General features: G+C 47.0%; 2 protein-coding genes across 2 annotated transcripts in view; one reads left to right on the top strand and one right to left on the bottom strand.

Moving 5' to 3' along the window:
- Positions 1–9,288: 9,288 nt before the first annotated feature.
- Positions 9,289–18,396, bottom strand: LOC308242408 (uncharacterized protein; the record flags this gene model as incomplete). The annotated part of the gene is made up of 3 exons (XM_080656663.1): positions 9,289–9,634; positions 11,386–11,606; positions 17,888–18,396. The coding sequence occupies 3 exons, from the start codon at positions 18,394–18,396 to the stop codon at positions 9,528–9,530; spliced, it is 837 nt and encodes a 278-aa protein (XP_080512789.1). The 3' UTR covers positions 9,289–9,527.
- Positions 17,784–19,052, top strand: part of OSBPL11 (oxysterol binding protein like 11) — a 93,501-nt gene continuing 92,232 nt past the window's right edge. Inside the window, exon 1 of the mRNA XM_080656647.1 lies at positions 17,784–18,701. Coding sequence (XP_080512773.1) covers positions 18,493–18,701 — 209 coding nt within the window. The 5' untranslated portion in view covers positions 17,784–18,492. The remainder of the gene's footprint in view (positions 18,702–19,052) is intronic.

Here is a 19,052-nt window from a genome sequence, read left to right as displayed (position 1 = left end):
TGAAAAATATTACTTCTTAAAATGGTCTTTAAAAACCAGATAATCCATTGGGGGGTGAGGGCATGTATGGGAGTGGGGTGGGGGTGGGGGGCAATGGTAAGATATGTACACATATAATACCTTAATAAAAATTTGAAAAAAAAAAAAAAAAAAAAAAAACCAGATAATCATCTTTTTAAAAATATTTTAATGGATTTTTAGAGAGGGGAAGAGTAAAGGAGAGAAACATCAATGTAAAAGTCCAACATTGATTGGCTGCCTCCTGCACACTCCCCACCAGGGATCAAACCTGCAACCTGGGCATGTACCTTCACCAGGAATCAAAATGGCAACCCTTTGGGGCATGGGGTGACACCCAACCAATGAACCACACTGGCCAAAGTGACCACCTTTTTTCTCTCTCTCAGTCAAGAGCATTTATTTCATTTTTTCAGTTACAGTTTGCATTAGTTTCAGGTGTACCACATAGTAGTTAGACAATCTATACTTTACATTGTGTTCCCCCTGATAATTGTATTACCCACATGACACTATAAATAGTTATTATGATACTAGAGGCCCAGTGCATGAAAATTCATGCATTGGAGGGGGGTCCCTCAGCCTGGCCTGCCCCCTTTCACAGTCTGGGAGCCCTCAGGGGCGGGAGGCGACCTGGCGATCAGGGGAAGGCAAAGCTCCATCACACCTCTGCTGCTGCCACTGCCGGCAGCACAAGCCTCAGCCGGCTCTGGTTACCTGAGCCTCAGGTGGCCCTGGGTGGCTGGGCAGCTGCCATCCGAGGTGTGCCTGCGCCTCGGGCTGGCCCTGGGCAGCTGGGCAGCTGACATCTGAGGCTTGCCTGTGCCTCAGGCGGGCCCTGGGTGGCTGCGAGGCTGAAGGGACTGGGGGACTCCGAGGTAGGCACACAGAGTGGTCGGGCCCGCCCACACAGGGCTGAGAAGACTGGGTGCCACCATCTTGTGGCTGTGGGTGCCGCCATATTTGAGGGCGTGATAGTCAATTAGTATATTCTCTCCTTATTGGCTGTGGGTGCCGCCATCTTTGAGGGCGGGACAGTCAATTAGCATATTCCCCCCTTATTGGCTGTGAGCACCTCCATCTTTGAGGGCGGGGCAGTCAATTAGCATATTCCTTCCTTATTGGCTGTGGGCGCCGCCATCTTTGCAACAGCGTGAGGGTCAATTAGCATATTCCCTCTTTATTAAATAGGATTATTGGCGCCGGTACAGTCCCTAGGCCTGGCCTGTGATCAGGGCCATCTTCTCCAGCTGCCTGCAGCCGGCCCTGCCCCCTTACGCCACCCACCCCCGGTTGCTGGTTCCCGGTTCGCCATGGGGTGATCGGTGCCTGACAGCCAGGGGAAGGGACCAAGAGGTCAGCTATTCCCGCCTGCTTGCCAGCCCCACCCCTGCCATGGGTGGCCATCAGGCAATTGGGGCCTGCTGGCCGGGGAAAGGGACCAAGAGGTGGTCAGTGTGCCTCATAGTGACTGGTCCAGTGGTCATTCTGGTCGTTCTGCCATTGGGGTCAATTTGCATATTACCCTTTTATTATATAGGGTAGAGGTCTGGTGTACAGGTAGGGGCCAGCTGGCCTGTCTGAAGGGGGCCCCAGATCAAGGTGAAGGGGTCCCCACTGGAGGGTGGGGCCAGCCTGGGCGAGGGGCTGCAGGTGGTTTGCAGGCCGGCCATGCCCCTGGCTTTGTCAGGAAGGACATCCATAAGACATCCTGTCTATCTGGTCTAATTAGCATATTACCCTTTTATTAGTATATAGATTTCCTGTACTGTACTTTAAAAAAAACTAGATATCCATCTTCTTGGCATGGCTAAATAGATTTTTCTGGGAGTTAAAGAATGTATATAATGGTATGATAACTCTTTTTTTTAAAGTATCTTTTTATTGATTTCATAGAGGAAGGAAGAGGGAGAGATAGAAACATCAGTGATGAGAGAATCATTGATTGGCTGCCTCCTGCATATACCCTGCTTGGGATCGAGCCCACAACCCATGCATGTGCCCTGACCTCCTGGTTCATAGGTCAATGTTCAACCACTGAGCCATGTTGACTGGACAATATAATAACTCTTTAAGATTACTTTAGACCCAATTAATATCAGCCAAAATGTGACTGAGACCAGGACCACAGAGAATGTACTCAGAGTCCAGTCTGAGGTGAGGAAGAACTCTCAGAGCTCTTATTCTGGACTGAATGTTTTATTTCCCAACAAAATTCAAATGCTGAAACCCTAACCCTCAGTATGATGGTATTTGAAGGTTGGGTCTTTGGGAGGTGCTTAGGTCATGAGGATGGAACCCTCACGAATGGGATTAGTGCCCTTATACAAGGGACCTCAGAGCTGTTTCTTGAACCTTCCACCATGTAAGAACACAGCAAGAAGAAGGCCATCTATGAACCAGGAAGTGGACCCTCATCAGACAATCTGTCAGAGTCTTGATCTAGGATTTCCAGCCCCCAGAACTATGAGAAATAAATGTTTGTTGTTTAAGCCACCAGTCTAGGGTATTTTTGTTACAGCAGCCCAAAAAGACTAAGACAGCTCTCATGCATATACGCTTGGGAAGGAAAGGTGAACCTTATGGGAATGTGATGTATTTTCCTGTGAAGGCCTGGACCTAAAGAGGAAACCGGGAGCAAAGAGGAAAAGTCAGGCTGAGTGGAAGAGGCTTTCTGAGCAATGCGGCGCCTGAAGCTAAAGGTCCAGGAGGAAGGTCACCTGGATACCTGAGGCTTAAAACACATGAGGCTTAAGACACGGCGCCTTCCATTTCCCCTCTCTGCGGCAATTCTCTTACAAGTGGCCTGCTAATCCTTGAAACAACCGAAAACCTTCCACAGTCTGGGGTCAGGTTTGCTCGGGGTGATGCCTTCCTTAGGTTCTGTACCAACCCCATCTTTGACAGACTGGTGTTAATTCTCTGCCTCAAGCCCTGCAGGGACCAGCAACTCCCTGTATCCTCCTTGTAGACTGGTCTCAGGCCTCCCATACTGTCATAGTTGGCAGATACCCTTATGTCTCCCACCTAAGCTACGCTTAACTTCCTTTGTTCATATTTTAGAAACAAAGATGGGGACAGGAGGTACGTTGTGACATTAGAGTTGTGATATCATAGGAGAATGGGACTCAAGACAAGCCTAGACACTTTTCAGCCTGGACTAGACCAGAACTGTCTGCATAGTTCCCTTAACTAGTCACACAACAAAAACATTCTTTTACTTGAGAGAACAGAATATTCCTAAGAAGTGTCTTTAGACTATAGTGCTGGGTCCACTTTTGACATCAGCACAGTGGGGGAAAGACAGCCTGAACCTCCTTGACCTGCAACCGAGCAGCACTTAGGTATGGAAAAATCCTGCTTGCCATGAATGCTCGAAACAAATGCCTCTTTCTTGGCCCTCGTCACTAAAGGAACATGGCTGTAGCGACTGAATAGTTATCTGGCCCAGATCTCCTGCCAGACCTGCCAGCTCTAACAGCATTTCTAGGAAGGAGATTCCACAGGGACTGTTTCCACAGGAGAACTGTTTCAAATGATTAACAGCCCATACTGAAAGAAAATATCATTTTTTCCAAGTTGTTGGAAAGGAAAATGGGAAAGGACATGGCATGTTCAGATTCAGCCAGAGGTTTGAATCTGCCTGCAGCTCTGTTCTTAAGTATGGAACCTGGACAGGTTACTCTACAGCCCTCCTTTCTCAGATCCCCTTCCTTTCTGCTGACGGAGGAGAGAAGAGCCCATCCTCTGGACTGTTCCAGTTGTATGCTTCTCGTGTCTCCAAGTAGATTGGGAGATTTAGGACAGCAGCTATCACACTGTTTTAGCTCAGCCACTAACCTGTTGGGTGATCATTAAAAATTAAGGCTGCTAGACCATAGAGTAGGGAAATGCTGTAACCACAGAATCTCCAGCCAAATCTCTTACTACATTCTTTCGAATTAGGTGGAGAAATACAAGCTGGGTGAGAATGGAGACAATGCACCTCACCAAAGAGTCCTGATTGATAGGATCATGTGAATCCAGGGGAAAGACTCTACTTAGGCTCTGTCCTGGTGAAAATGTTGTCCATGACTTGGATGAGTACAGGTGACCATCGGATGAGTCTGCAGCCAATATGAAGCCAGAGGAGGCCGTGAATGGAGAGGATGTCAGGATCAGAATCCAGAGAAAGCTCGTCAGGCTGGAACAATGAGGAGAATTTGGCAAGATGTAAGTTAACAGGAGAAAAACCACATACCAGGTACTAGGTGGGGAGATGGGCTTTTCATAGCAAACACATAAAGGATTTAAGATGAGGTTAATGCACACAGGCGGAGTCATGCTAAGATGACTAAAGGCTGTATTTATAGAAGCATAATGTCAAGAGTAAGGGAGGTAATTGACCTGATCCACTTTTTACAAGTCTGGACACTTCTACAAGTTTGCTTCTTTCTATTCTGGGCATACCTGGGGGCATGCAGGACAATAACAACACTTGAAATCATGTCTTAAAAGGAATTGAGCATTTTACTTAGAATTGAAGATTTTTACCTAAAAGAACAAATATTTATGGTGACATGAGCTCTGTCTTGAAATAGCTGGAGCTCTGCCATGCAGATGTGGAATGAACTTAGGTTGAATCTGGTTATGAAACATGCTTTGTTTTGGTTCCTACATATTAAACTTTTTTTGGGGAAACATTTAAAACTTGAGGGTCTATCACATTAAAGCCCACATTTCTGGCTTCTCTTAGCAAATTAGAAGATGTGGCTTCACTGGGCCTTCCTGGCAACAGCCTGTTGGAGAGGAGTGCTGGTTCTCTCTTCAGGTGGGACAGGCACCCTCCACTTCCCACCTGGCCTTCTGCATTCATTCACCTGACTCTCTTCAGCATTTGCATCTGTGACTCCTGTCAACTAAAAAGGCCACAAGTCTGTTACACTCCACCCTGCAAGGGTCATCACAGAATTCCTCCTCAATAGCAAGGGATATACAATAGAAGCCTGATATTTTCTTTGCCTTTTGTTCAACTAGCAAAGTCTATACCAAAGACTTTGGATCTTGATTAAAAGTTGAACAGGAAACTAGGAGCATGCTGCCATGAGAAAGGATCACAGAAAAATGGAAAGCTTGAGCTTAGGGAAGACTGGAGACAGGAGATCAGAGGACTAGCTGACCTTGGCCTCCGGCAGCCTGATCCAATGCTCCAAATTAGTAGCTTGGTTTCCAGCAGTACTGCATTTGCAAAGAATAACTTAAATTGCCAAGAACAATGAGGAAATTGTTGCCTAAGACTCTCCAGAATTGAAAGAAAGTAGAATCACACCTTGCATGACTGAAGGAGGAAAGCTGTCTCTGTTATGCTTTTCTTGAGATGAATTGATACCATTGGGCTGTGGTCTACGCCAAATGTCTTCATCCATTCTCTTCCTAGAATATATGAGAAACTGATTTAAAGATCTGATCAGTTAAATTATAAAACATTTGGAATGGTTCAGAAGAGTAAAATAGGTTTTGTCGCAGGCAAAAGAACTATGAACAACTATAATTACCATAAAAAGAAGATCTTATGATGAAAGCAAATTGCCTCTAAAGTCAGAAGAATGTCCCTTTATGACATGTCCATTGTATTAAGCAACTTTTCACAAGGTTGCATGGTGCCCAATACCACTTTAAAAACTGTAGAGATGGTAGGAGGAGAAGAAAAGAACAACTAGTAGAGAATTGACATGTCTTTATGGTCAACCAAGTCAGGAAATTGAGAAATGTAAACAGGTAGGATGAAGATCCATTACTTCACGCTCTTACAGAATCTTGCTGGAAGTTTCTGTGCCCATCTGATGGCTTGCAAGACCTGGCAGTGGAGGTCTTTCTACTTGAAATCCAGCAATGTGCGTGGGAAATATTTTCTTAACAACCTAATTTAGGGCAAGGCTGTACTTAGATTTGAGAAGAAGGTAGGGCTAGAAATAATGTCATTCTATATTAAACAACCTTAATCTCATCATGCAATTAAGTATTTTGCTTAGACTCATTCAATGGCTCCCCTTGTGCTTAGAAAAAACTCCAAATTTCTTGGCTGCCATCTGATCCCTGACGACATCCCTAGACTCATCCTCTCTTAATATCCTTTCAAGCTCTGGTCACCCCAGCCTTCTTTAATTTCCTCTTATACCTCTTCTCTCATTGTTGGATATGTTTTTCCCTCTACCTAGATCATTGCCATACTCTGCCTTCAGCTCATCTTTGCAGTTATCAGGTTAAATATCAGTTTTCTCAAGAAGGCCTTCTCTGATTGCTACATTAGGTAAACAACTGCCCACTCACTCACCCACCCATTTCTCCTCCAGCTCCATACTTACATATATCTTGACACTTCTCACATTTATTTTATTTTTTGTGTTTGTTTTTTTATTGATTTCAGAGAGTAAGGGAGAGGGGGACAGAAATAGAAACATCCATGATGAGAGAGAATCATGGATCGGCTGCCTCCTGCACGCCCCCCACTGGGGATCGAGCCTGCAACCCGGGCATTTGCCCTGACCGGGAATCGAACCGTGACCTCCTGGTTCCTAGGTCGATGCTCAACCACTGAGCCACGCCAGCCAGGCCATTTTTTAAATTTCTTGTTTAATAACTGGTTTCCCAGCTCTATGTGTGGGCTTTGAGGGCAGAGGCTGTATCTTGTTCATTGTAGTATCCTTTGCAACTAGCAGAGTGCCTGGCATATAATCCATGTGCAATATGTATCTTAAGTTAATGACTACAGTAAAGGTTTTTGGAGAAGAAATAAGAAATAACATTTGTGAGTTTTGAAAATCTGAGACCACTTTATCTCTTTTCCTTTAGCCAGATCTCATTTCAGTTCAAGAAGATGGGGATCTTTCTTCATCCTAAACTCCCATAGAAAGAGAAACCATACCACTCTTTTTAAAAAATATATTTCTTGCCCTAACCGGTTTGGCTCAGTGGATAGAGTGTCAGCCTGCGGACTCAAGGTTCCCAGGTTCGATTCCGGTCAAGAGCATGTACCTTGGTTGCAGGCACATCCCCAGTAGGGGGTGTGCAGGAGGCAGCTGATCAATGTTTCTCTCTCATTGATGTTTCTAACTCTCTATCCCTCTACCTTCCTCTCTGTAAAAAAAATCAATAAAATATATTAAAAAAAAAAAAAAATATATATATATATATATATATATATATATATATATATTCCTTTATTGATTTCAGAGAGAAAGGGAGCGGGAGAGAGAGTTAGAAACATCAATAATGAGAGAATTATCGATTGGCTGCCTCCTGCAGGCCCCTACTGGGGATTGAGCCTACAACCTGGGCATGTGCCCTGACCAGGAATAGAACCATGACCTCCTGGTTCATGGGTTGACACTCAACCACTGAGCAACACTGGCCGAGCTATGATAACACTCTTGATAGTTCATCTTTGGGCCCCATATGGGGAACCTTTGGATAAATCTGACTTAAGTCCATTCGACTGCATGATCTTACCCGTTCTCTTTCTGACTATGCACATCACCAAATCTCTAGTTCTTTGTCAATAAACTTACAGTAGAAAGTTACTTCCCACATCATTAATCACTTGACCTTGCCTCTTTGTTCCCTGCTCTAACAGACTCAGCCATCTTCCAGCTTCCACAGGGACGAAAGAGGCTTTGTTTTCATTTAGACATTGTACTCTATGAGTTCAGTATTTAGAAAATTAGTAACAATTCCCCTGGTGGAGACCTGGTGGCTAATGTATGCACAGATGAGACGTCCTCTGGGTAGTGTGAGTAACATCACAAATGCCATCAGCACAACTGACACTGAGGCTGCTGGCACTGAGGGCAAAAGGGTGGCAAGAGCAAGCCCAGAACATAGCATGGAGCTGAGGCCCACGGAAGCAGTCTTGGCCTGAATGCTGGGAGGAGCTGCCGGAGCAGGAAGGAATAAGGCATTGTGTCTTCTGAAGGTTCCCATCCTTCCTTCATTCCACAAGCACTTACAGGCCTGCTCTGCACCAGGCTGTGTTAGTCGCTCAGGACCTAGGAATCTGCCTTCTAAGTCGCCCACAGCCTGGGGTGAGGGTGAGAAGGGAGGAGTTCCTATATGAGAGAAAGCATTTCTGTTCTTACGTTATCAAAGATTGTCGTTAAAGACTTCATGTTAATGCAAATATAGTCCCACAGAGATCCTTTTTAAGTTGTGTGTGTGTGTTTGTATGTTTGTTTTTTACACAGAGATCTTAAACATAGAACACAAAGCAGTTACCCAGTATCCTGGGGGGGGGGGGGGGAGACGAAAAAGATGGCCCAAGGCAAAGCCATAAAATAGGCAACTCACCATCGATGTAGCCAAACCTCCCCAAATTCCCTGTTGCCATGAGCCTGTCCTCAATGGCTGGTACCCCTGGGTCCCTCCCTGTGGCACAGTTTTCTACTACTTCACCATCCCAAGTGTGCTCTCACAGATGGAGAAGAGACTGAACTAAATCCATTCGTTCCAGGGTAGAGCAGCAAGGGGGTTAGGAACTCCGCCCCCACCCCATACCACCACCACCAGGCAGAAGGCATTTCTCCCGATCCAGTGCTGTTACCCAATAAGCACACCAGGAAAGCCCTGCCTCTCCCAAGTGTCTCAGGTTTGAAACATGACATTTCAAAACAGTTTTTTATGGGGGAAATCCAAACTTTGTTGGGCATCTTTCATTTGTTTCACAGGTTGATATTATTATTACTAGAGGCCCAGTGCATGAAATTCGTGCACGGGTAGGGTCCCTAGGGGCTGCAGGCTGCTGGCCGGGGCCTCCCTTCCCCAGCTGCCAGCTGCCGGCTGGGGCCTTCCTTCGTTCCGCGCCACCCCCCCAGGTGGTCAGTGCACATCATAGCAAGTGATCGAACTCCCAGTTGTCCATCAAACTCCTGTGGGGACATTTTGCATATTAGGCTTTTATATGTATAGATTATTATTATTATTTTGAACATATATGAGAAACATCATCTTTCAATGCTTAAGGCCCCAAAGGTGCAACTCCTTCCCTGCCAGGGGTTTTATGGGCACATCTGAGGCCTCTGCCCAACCACCACCCAAGGGAGTTATTCTCAGGAGAGGGATTCCAAGCCACACAGAAGCAGGGGGATGTTAGGGAGGGAAATGATGCTAAAACTTGAAAAATAAGGTGAATTTAATCTGGATGGTTTCCTCATAAGAATTCACTTACTTTCTAATGGTATCCCAATCTATAAACTTTATGGACACTGTTAACACTATAAACTTTATGGACACTTCAAACCTGTAAAGAATTTTTGTGCGTTTATTTGAGCCAAACTGTTGACAATTGCCAGGAAGCAGAATCTCAGCGTATTGGGATAATGCTCTGGAGAATGGCGGTTTTTCATCTATTTTTATACATAGGAGGAGATGTAGGTGGGTTACATGAAATCCATTGGTGATAGATTAGAAAGGCGGGAGAAAGCAAAGTTGGGGGGGACCTCTGGGATTGGATAAAAAGTAAAATGATAGACACATACTTAGGTGGGTGCAGGATAGTCAACAATTAACCTGATAACAATAACAATGAAGGAATTTATGGTCTCCTGTCCTGGTGCCCAGGGCATTTGGTTGTGGCCTGAGGAGTCTGGAAAAAAGGGAAGTTACACGTTACCCTGACATTTCAAGGATAAGTTATCATAGATGCAAAACGACAGATAGGTTCAGTTAAGGTAAAGGTTGACCTTGTCAGGGAAGGTACCGGCCTAGGAGGTGACTACACACCATAACTGCTTTTAGTAAAATTTCAGACCATCCTTTGTGGTTACGTTAGGTCTTTGAGTTTGCAAAACTGCCATGCAGGCCTTCCCTGAACCTGTCAGGTTAGCATGTGGCCCCTTTTGTCCACAGACAGGTTCAATAGGGATTCAGAAGAGAGGTACTGGGAGAAGCAAAGAATGGGAGAAAAAAATTTTGTCCTAATCTGAGTACAGCAGCTACTCCATTCTCTCTTCCCCAGCAAAAGCTCTGAGTGTGTCTATTTATTTCACTCCCACAGCAAGCTTTGCGCTTGGCAGAGGAGTGTTTCCGTGAAATGCTTGCTCCCGGCGCTGAATCACCTAAGGATCTCTGCCTAAGCTGGAGAGGGAGGAGGGGCTCCTGGCTAACTGAAACTCTGTTTCACCACAGAAGTAACGTCTATTGTGAATGTGAACGTATTTCCTTCAGAAAATTCCTTTCTTTCTTTTTCCTTCTTTCATTTTTAAAAAAATATAAATTGTGGGTCCACAGCTTTATTCTCACAGTGTCTGTACTGCTCCCCTCTAGCCTGCCCCAGCTTCTCTGTGGCCTGTCCTCTTCATTCCAGCTGCCATAGCTGCAGGCCCATAGAGAAAGCAGGTCTCTTGTGCTTCAGGAAAATAAATCACCCCTCCCCCCTTCTCTGTATATTAGGCTTAGAAAGTGAAAGTGAGCCTTGGCCCCTGTTGCTCAGGGGGTTGGGTGTCCTCCGGTGCACCCAAAGGTTCCCGGTTTAATTTCCTGCAGCCTATTGATGTTTCACTCTCACATTGGATGTTTCTCTCTCCCTCTCCCTTTCCATTCCTCTCTCTGTAAAAAAAAAAAAAAAAAAATCAATTAAAAAAAATTTAAAAGAAAGTGGAAAAGAAAAACAGCATTCGTTTAGCACTGACTAAATGCTAGGTACTATGCTATGCACTTTCTATATATTTCCTTTTTATTTTTTTAAAGATGAAGGCTACATTATTGAATGATTTATCCATGTAATTGCTGAGGCCACTATGTACAGGGAAGAGAGGGGGAGCTTTATTTCTGATCTCTTCCTCCTTGGACAGAGTCCTGATGATCTCCTCCTTCTTGGCCTGGAGCCGCTCTTCACGGCGCTTGCGGGCCTCCTTGGTCTCAGACCTGCGGGCCTCGGCCTGGTCAGCCAGAAGCTCCTAGCGAGCCTTGTCTGCCTCAGCCTGTGGCTGTGTTCCATGAGAATCTGCTTGTTTTTTATTTATTTATTTTTTTAAATATATTTTATTGATTTTTTACAGAGAGGAAGGGAGAGGGATAGAGAGTTAGAAACATCGATGAGAGAGAAACATCAATCAGCTGCCTCCTGCACACCCCCTACTGGGGACGTGCCCGCAACCAAGGTACATGCCCTTGACCAGAATCGAACCCGGGACCTTTCAGTCTGCAGGCTGATGCTCTATCCACTGAGCCAAACCGGTTTCGGCTGCTTGTTTTTTAACACGTTACCTTTCACTTTCAGGTACAAGCTGTGATCCCTGGTGGTCACTCTTCTCAGCAGCCAGCAAAGAATTCTCATCCTCTCCACCCAGGTTACTTTCTCAGGCATTCGAGCATTGGCAGTACCCTTCTGCTTACCTATGCCCATTTGCCTGCCCTTCCTGCGGGCCAAGGTGTATTTCGGGCATCGAGCCCGGGAATCGACAGTCACAGGCTTCCGGATGATCAGCCCGTCTTTGATCAGCTTCCAAATCTCCCGATGGGAGTTGTCATTGGCGTATTCACTGGTCTCATTGGGGTCCAGCCAGACCTTCTTTTTGCCATAGCGATGGACACTGGAGACAAACCTCTCCTGAAGCCTGAGCATATGCATGAAAGGGAAGAACTCATGTATATTTTCTTATTTCACTCTATCTCCATTTTACAGATGAGAAAACTGAGTCTCACCAAGGTAAGTAATTTGCCCAAGATCACATACACGAAGTAGCAGGGATTTGAAAACTGATGCCAAAGTTCATGTTCTTTCCCACTGTAGTACATTCATTCACTCATTCAACAATGTATTCAAGAGCTGGGGAACGCAGGAGTGGCGAAAAAAGGAGGAGACATAAAATCCACAACAAAGCATACAATGTCAGGTGCTGTGTAAAAAACGAAAACGGGAAAGGGGTGGAGAGTAATGGGGAGGGGCTGCTACCATGTGCAGAGTGGTCAGCGAAGGCCTCTGTGAGGGTGTCACCAGGAAGGGACTGGCCCAGAGCGGGTCTGCCGTGGACCAGCCCGTGGCGTGTGGGTTCTTGGCTTTGTGCAGGAAAGGTTTCACAACATGCAGGAAGATTCTGAGAGTATTTCTTAAAGTTGGAGCAGTTGAGATCTTGCTCCCTGGCATATGTCCTTAGTTTGGCTCAAATAAACTCTTACAAAATTTTTTTTTTTAAAAAAAGGAAAAAGCTGGGGATGGTGAAACAAGGAATGGCTCAGGATAGAAGAAACAACAGGAGAGAGCCTAGCCAGGGCAGCTTTGCTCTCTAGAGAGGTTATAACAAAGAGGCCTGGGGAGGGGGCGGGAGCAACGGGGAGGAGGTTCCTGAGGGGGGGGGGGGCAGAAATGGGGACATCTGTAATACTTTCAACAATAAAGATAAATTTAAAAATAAAAATAAAAATAAGAAAGAAGTAAGCCAAGGCGGGGCTGCAGTTAGCTCACTGAGAAGTAAAAGCCACAGTGATAGGAGTGAACCAAGGTGGGGCTGAAATTAACTCACTAAAAAGTCAGAAAAGCCCTAGCTGGTTTGGCTCAGTGGATAGAGCAGGGGTGGGCAAACTTTTTGACTCGAGGGCCACAATGGGTTCTTAAACTGGACCGGAGGGCCGGAACAAAAGCATGGATGGAGTGTTTGTGTGAACTAATATAAATTCAAAGTAAAGGAGCGGAGGGGAGAGCAAGAGAACCGGATAAAACAGCCGGATCCGGCCCGCGGGCCGTAGTTTGCCCAAGGCTGGGATAGAGCGTCAGCCTGCGGACTGAAGGGTCCCAGGTTCGATTCTAGTCAAGGGCACATGCCCAGGTTTCGGGCTCGATCCCCAGGGTGGGGAGAGGCAGCCAATCAATGATTCTCGTTGCTGTTTCTAACTTTCTCTCTCTCTCTCTGTCTCTCCCCCACTTCCTCTCTGAAATCAATAAAAATATTTTTTAAAAAGCCAGAAAAAAGGGGGCCTTGGAGACCGGTTCAGGCCTTGGAGACCTGTTCAGGGAGTAAGCCTGAGAGGAGCTGCCGCTACCTGCTGTTCCCCAGGTTACATGTCTCATGGGACCCTTAGAGTTTAGGGAAAAGTTCACACACCCACACACGAAGTTCACAAGGGAGAAAGAAAAGGCTTCGGCATGCTCCTGAGAGAGCCTGTGCTGGTTCTTTTGTCTTGAGGGTTTTTATTTCTTTTTGCAGGTGGGAATCTTAGGGGAGGTCTCAGGGGGAGGGTTTCAGCAAAATATTCATCAGCTTTCCAGGTGTGTGTGTTTTTTTATATGTTGATGCACCAAAAATAAGTGCATAGAGGGACCATGGTAATTTCCTGGTCAGCTTTGCCTCTATCTTGGATTTAGTTATAATTGTTGGTTTTGCTGTTGTTACTTATTCCCCTTACTTCATCTGTCCTTGGGCTTGGCTGGCACTAATGGCTGTAATTGGGTCTCTGTTATCTTTCTCTCTGCCCACGGTGATTTAAGCTATTTACTCTTTGGTTAGGGAGGAGAGGTGTAAACCATTTGCTCTAAAGTGTCCTTGGTTAGGGAGGATAAGGTCTTGAGATTTACTAGCTGGCTATAAATTGCTTGACTTGTTTGGTTCTATTTGTCTAACCATTTGTCTCCGATTCCCTTTTCCCACTTGTCAAAAATTCTCCTGACATCTAACTATTCTGCCTCAAGGGGATGACACTGAAGCAGAGATCATACTGTGTGCCTGCATTTTCTTTTCTTCCCTTTTTTTATTTTATTTTACTGTTTAAGGTATTACAAATAGTAGTACATATTGCATTTTCGCTCTTACACTCACAAGCTGGTGATTTCAGGTAATGTTTCTAGGACCCTACATTTACCTACCCTGACAGGTGTCTTTCATCAAGATACCTATCGCCCAGCCGGCATGACTCAGTGGTTGAGCATCGACCTATGAGCCAGGAGGTCACAGTTCGATTCCCAGTTAGGGCACATGCCCGTGTTGCGGACTTGATCCCCAGTGGAGGGACATGCAGGAGGCAGCTGACAAATGATTCTCTCTCATCATTGATGTTTCTATCTCTCTCTCTCTCCCTACCTCACTGAAGTCAATAACAATGTTTTAAGAATACATTCTCAAAGGAGATTGCACTTTAGCACTACAATACACACCCACTGGGCAAAGGAAGGCCATAGAACTGCAGTGACTTTCTCAGGTCCCAGAGAGAATGACACCAAGTGCCAACAGAGGCAAACTGAAGACAAACTACACAGCCCCCACGCAGTACCGCCAACAGGAAACCTCTCCACCACCTGCAGACACCGGAGTTGTAGAGAAGAATAGCAGGACCTGGCAGAACATGCATGGACCACCAACCTTCATCATGTAATCTTGCCTTTAACTTGTTCATCATACCAGAGCCTTCTCCAGGCACTCTTTGGTATAGAGTTGCAGCTTGGGACCTTGAGCAATATATTAAAAAACTTCTAGAGGTTCAGTAGTGTCATGAAGTTACTGTCTGCACTATCAATATCCTGTAAGCCAGTCACAATAAATTCAGGTTTTGGTTGAGCTCAGCCTGGTTTCTGGGCTGCTGCTGCTGCTGAGCTGCCAGATGTTCTCCACAAACTTCTTCAGGTTCCCCTCCAGGTGGTCACTATGGCCCCACAGTCAGCACTGTCATGGGTGCGGCCCTGCTCTCTGCTTCCTGCTTCTTCCGGCCCACCACTGCATCTGTTTCCCTTGTATATCTTCTTTGGAGAAATGTCTATGTAGCTCCTTTCCCCATGTTTAAATTGGCTTACTTGTCTTTTTAAAAAATTGAATTTATTGGGGTGCTATTGGTTGATAGGCTTACTTATCTTTTTATTAATGAGCCATTACAGCTCTTTACATATTCTGGCTCTAAGTCCCTTATCAGATATATGTTTGCAAATATTTTTCTCCCTTTCTGTTGGGTTGTTTTTTTTCACTTTCTTGATGGTATTGTTTGGAGCACAATTTTTAATTTTCATGAAGCCCAATCTATTTTTTCTTTTGTCACTTATACTTGGATGTTGTGTTTAAGAAGGCTTTGCCTAACCCCAGATCATGGGGGTTTACTCCTCTGTTTTTCATTCTGAGAACTATAATTTTCTCACAACAGTTTTCTTAGTTTTGGCTCTTACATTTATGTCTTTGATCTGATCCATTTTGAGTTAATTTTTCTATATGACATATGGTCCAATTTTATTCTTTGGCATGTGGATATCCAGTTGTCTCAGCACCATTTGCTGAAAAGACTAGAGAGATATTTTTAAAAAATATAGATTGGATCACAGCTCTCCTCTGATAAAACTTTCAGTGATTTTCTATTATAAAATATAAATTTCTCTGCCTATCACTTCACTCTCATTTCATACCACTCTCTCTCTCTTGCTCACCATACTCCAGGCTCCCAGATCTCTCATTTCTCTCATTTCTCAGAATAAATGAAGGTTGCCTTTTCCTTAGCTTCCTCATCTTTCTTCATCTCTAACTTTTGATCTTGTCTCCTCATGGATGACTTTCCTCCACTACTCTTGTAAAGTAGGTTCTCTATCTCATCCCATTTATTTTCTTATATGATCCCCTTTTATTTATTTACTAGAGGCCCGGTGCACGAAATTCGTGCACGGGGGGGGGGGGGTTGTCCCTCAGCCCAGCCTGCATCCTCTCCAATCTGGGACCCCTCAAGGGGTCGGGCCTAAACGGGCAGTTGGACATCCCTATCACAATCCAGGACTGCTGGCTCCCAACCTGCTCACCTGCCTGCCTTCCTGATTGCCCCTAACCGCTTCTGCCTGCCAGCCTGATCACCCCCTAACCACTCCCCTGCCAGCCTAATCGATGCCTAACTGCTCCCCTGCCAGCCTGTTTGCCCCTAACTGCCCTCCCCTGCAGGCCTGGGTCCCCCCCAACTGCCCTGCCCTGCAGGCCTGGGACCCCCCAACTGCCCTCCCCTGCAGGCCTGGTCACCCCTAACTGCCCTCCCCTGCAGGCCTGGTCCTCCCCAACTGCTCTCCCCTGCAGGCCTGGGTCCCTCCCAACTGCCTTTCCCTGCAGGCCTGGTCGCCCCCAACTTCCCTCCTCTGCCAGCCGGGTCACCCCTAACTGTCCTTCCCTGCAGGCCTGGTTGCCCCAATTTCCCTCCTCTGCCAGCTTGGTCACCCCTAACTGCCCTCCCCTGCAGGTTTGATCGCCCACAACTGCCCTCCCTTGCAGGCCTGGTCCCTACCAACTGCCCTCCCTGCTGGCCATCTTGTGGTGGCCATCTTGTGTCCACATGGGGGCGGGATCTTTGACCACATGGGGGCAGCCATCTTGTGTGTTGGAGTGATGGTCAATCTGCATATTACTCTTTTATTAGATAGGATAGAGGCCTGGTGCACAGGTGGGGGCCGGCTGGTTTGCCCTGAAGGGTGTCCCGGATCAGGGTGGGGGTTCCCTTGGGGCGTGGGGCGGCCTGGGTGAGGGGCCTGTGGTAGTTTGCAGGCCGGCCATGCCCCCTGGCGACCCAAGCAGAGACCCTGGTATCTGGGGTTTATTTATCTTCTACAATTGAAACTTTGTAGCCTGGAGCAGAGCCAAGCCTTCTGCTTGCTCCCTGGCGGCAGCCATTTCTGTTGGGATTTATGTATCTTCTATAATTGAAACTTTGTAGCCTTGAGTGGAGGCCTAGGCCAGCAAGGGCAGGCGGAAAGCTTGGCTTCCTTCATTGCCGGGGAAACCCAAGCCTCCCTCCTGCTCTCTGTGGCAGTAGCCATCTTGGTTGGGTTTATTTGCATATTTGCTCCTGATTGGCTTGTGGGCGTAGCGGAATGATGGTTAATTTGCATATTACTCTTTTATTAGATAGGATTTTTTAAAGATTTTTTTATTGATTTCAGAGAAGAAGGGAGAGAGAGAGAGAGAGAGAGAGAGAGAGAGAGAAACATCAATGATGAGAGAGAATCATTGATTAGCATGCCCCCTACTGGGGATGGAGCCCACAACCTGGGCATGTGCCCTTGACTGGAATCGAACCTGAGACCCTTCATTCTGCAGGCCAACGCTCTATCCACTGAGCCAAACCGGCTAGGGCTATATGATCCCCTTTTACTTTCTCCATAGCCTTAATTATCGGTATACTTGTATTTATTTTGCTGCTTTGTTTTTTCACTTTGAGTAATACTTCTTTGCATCTACCATACTGTTTTGCATATAGTATACATTCAAGTCACAAGTCAAGTTGTTAGAAAGCAGAATTTACAACTAGAAAGGATTTTAGAAATCACCTAGTCAACCACAGTTACTTTACAGAAGCAAAAACCAGTATCTAAAGAGAGTGAAAGATATGCTTGGGGTCAGGAAGCATACCTAGCTTTCATTCTGAGAACTATAATATTCTCACAACAGTTCCTTTTTCACTTATGCCTTATTTCAGTGTCATGCATTTGTTGCAGAATTACTAAAATGAGGGTTGGGTGTGTTTTTTTATAACTTCCGATAGAAATGACATTATTTCTCTAAGCTTTCTTCCTAAAATGCCTGCAATGGGCCCTGGAATGTAAGGACCTGGTTAGGAGCTCCGGAAGCCACACTCCACAAGGCACTATCTCCAGCCACTCCTTTGTTCCTCCCTCCCGGTCTGTCCCGCCTCTCCTCCCTCCCTCTCGCGGTTCCCCCTCGGCCACACCGGCCCCGCTACCCCGGAGGCCCCGCCCCCTTCCGGGCCCCTGCCCTGCTCCAAGATGGCGCCAGGAGCTTCTGCTCTGGGGGAAGTGAGCTCACACTATTCCGGAAGGGAAGGTGGGGAGCAAGCAGGCGGGTGGATGACCCTCCCGTGGGGCTGTGGGTGGGGCGGCGGCCCTGGCTGTGGTGTTCACTTTGGGGGCAGGAGAGAGGGCGTGGGACTCTCTCACCTCTCGAACCCGGTCGAGGGCCCAGCACCGGGCGGGTTGGAGGAAGTCACCCCGAGCGGCTCGCCTCTGGCGGAAGGAGAGGCGGCCCTGGGAGCCGGCGTCCCGCCCCCGGCGGCCTCCTTCCCCGACCCTCCTCCTGGGCTGCGCGGGCGGCGCCAGCTCGGGCTCGAGGGCTGCGGCGGGAACCGCCTAGCCGGCTGGACCGGACCCTCCCCCTGAGAACCTGCTAGAGAAGAGGGCGCGCGGCGGGTCGGTCCGTCAGCTCCGAGGTCAGGCCGCCGGTCCCCGTCCATGGTCCTCTGGCCCTCGCCCAGCCCTCTTGGCACGAGTCCCCGACTTCCCCGCGTTGCTTCTGCTTCGAGTATGCCACCAAATCCTCTGGCGGGGTGATTTTTCTTCGTTGCTTTGCCGGGAAGGAGATACATGTTTAAAGGGTCGCTGTCCTCGCTCCCCTTGCCCTCTGGAAAGTTTTCCTCCAGTGGAATGCTTGTCTTCCTTCTCTGGACCATTTGATGGTTCCCACTCCGGCCACTGTCTGATTTAGCTCAGATCTTAAAAATCACCCACAAAACGACCGAGTTGTTCTCCTCGCCCAAGAAGGGCAAATGGACTTTGGAGTTAAGATGCAGGGGGTTGAACCCGTGTCAACCATGAAAGCCTCAGAGAGCGAAGGAAAGCTGGAGGGCCTGGCCACCGCGGTGACCCCGAACAAGAACAGCAGCAACAGCAGCTGTGGGGGTGGAATCAGCAGCAGCAGCAGCAGCAGCAGCAACAGCGGCGGCCGCGGAGGCAGTGCAAAAAGCTGGCAGTACAGGTATGGCCCTTTCTCCAAGGTGATCTCCTGGGGTGGAGGTGGGGGTGAGTGTGCTGGAATCTGCGTCCCTGCCGCTGTTGAAAGGTAGTTTTCCCACTGACTTCCAGAAGCAACTCATTTCATTTGGACCTGGGATCACATCTTTCATTAGCGAGATTTAATTCATTCATTTGTCCGCTCAACAGGTATTTATTGAGGCCTATTGGAGAATACCTAAATGTATCCTTGAACTTCCTCTGCAACCCTAGAGTTACTCTTTCCTCTGATTTAATTCTGTACCCGCTTTTGTTTTTTACCGTGTTGCAATTTGTTTACAAGCCTGCATTCTCTGCTTGACTGTGAGGGCAGGGT

Source organism: Plecotus auritus (genome assembly GCF_963455305.1).
Source record: "Plecotus auritus genome assembly, chromosome: 2".
Taxonomy (NCBI): domain Eukaryota; kingdom Metazoa; phylum Chordata; class Mammalia; order Chiroptera; family Vespertilionidae; genus Plecotus; species Plecotus auritus.
The sequence above is the reverse complement of the archived record's forward strand: the minus strand, read 5'-3'. Positions and strand labels throughout refer to the sequence as shown.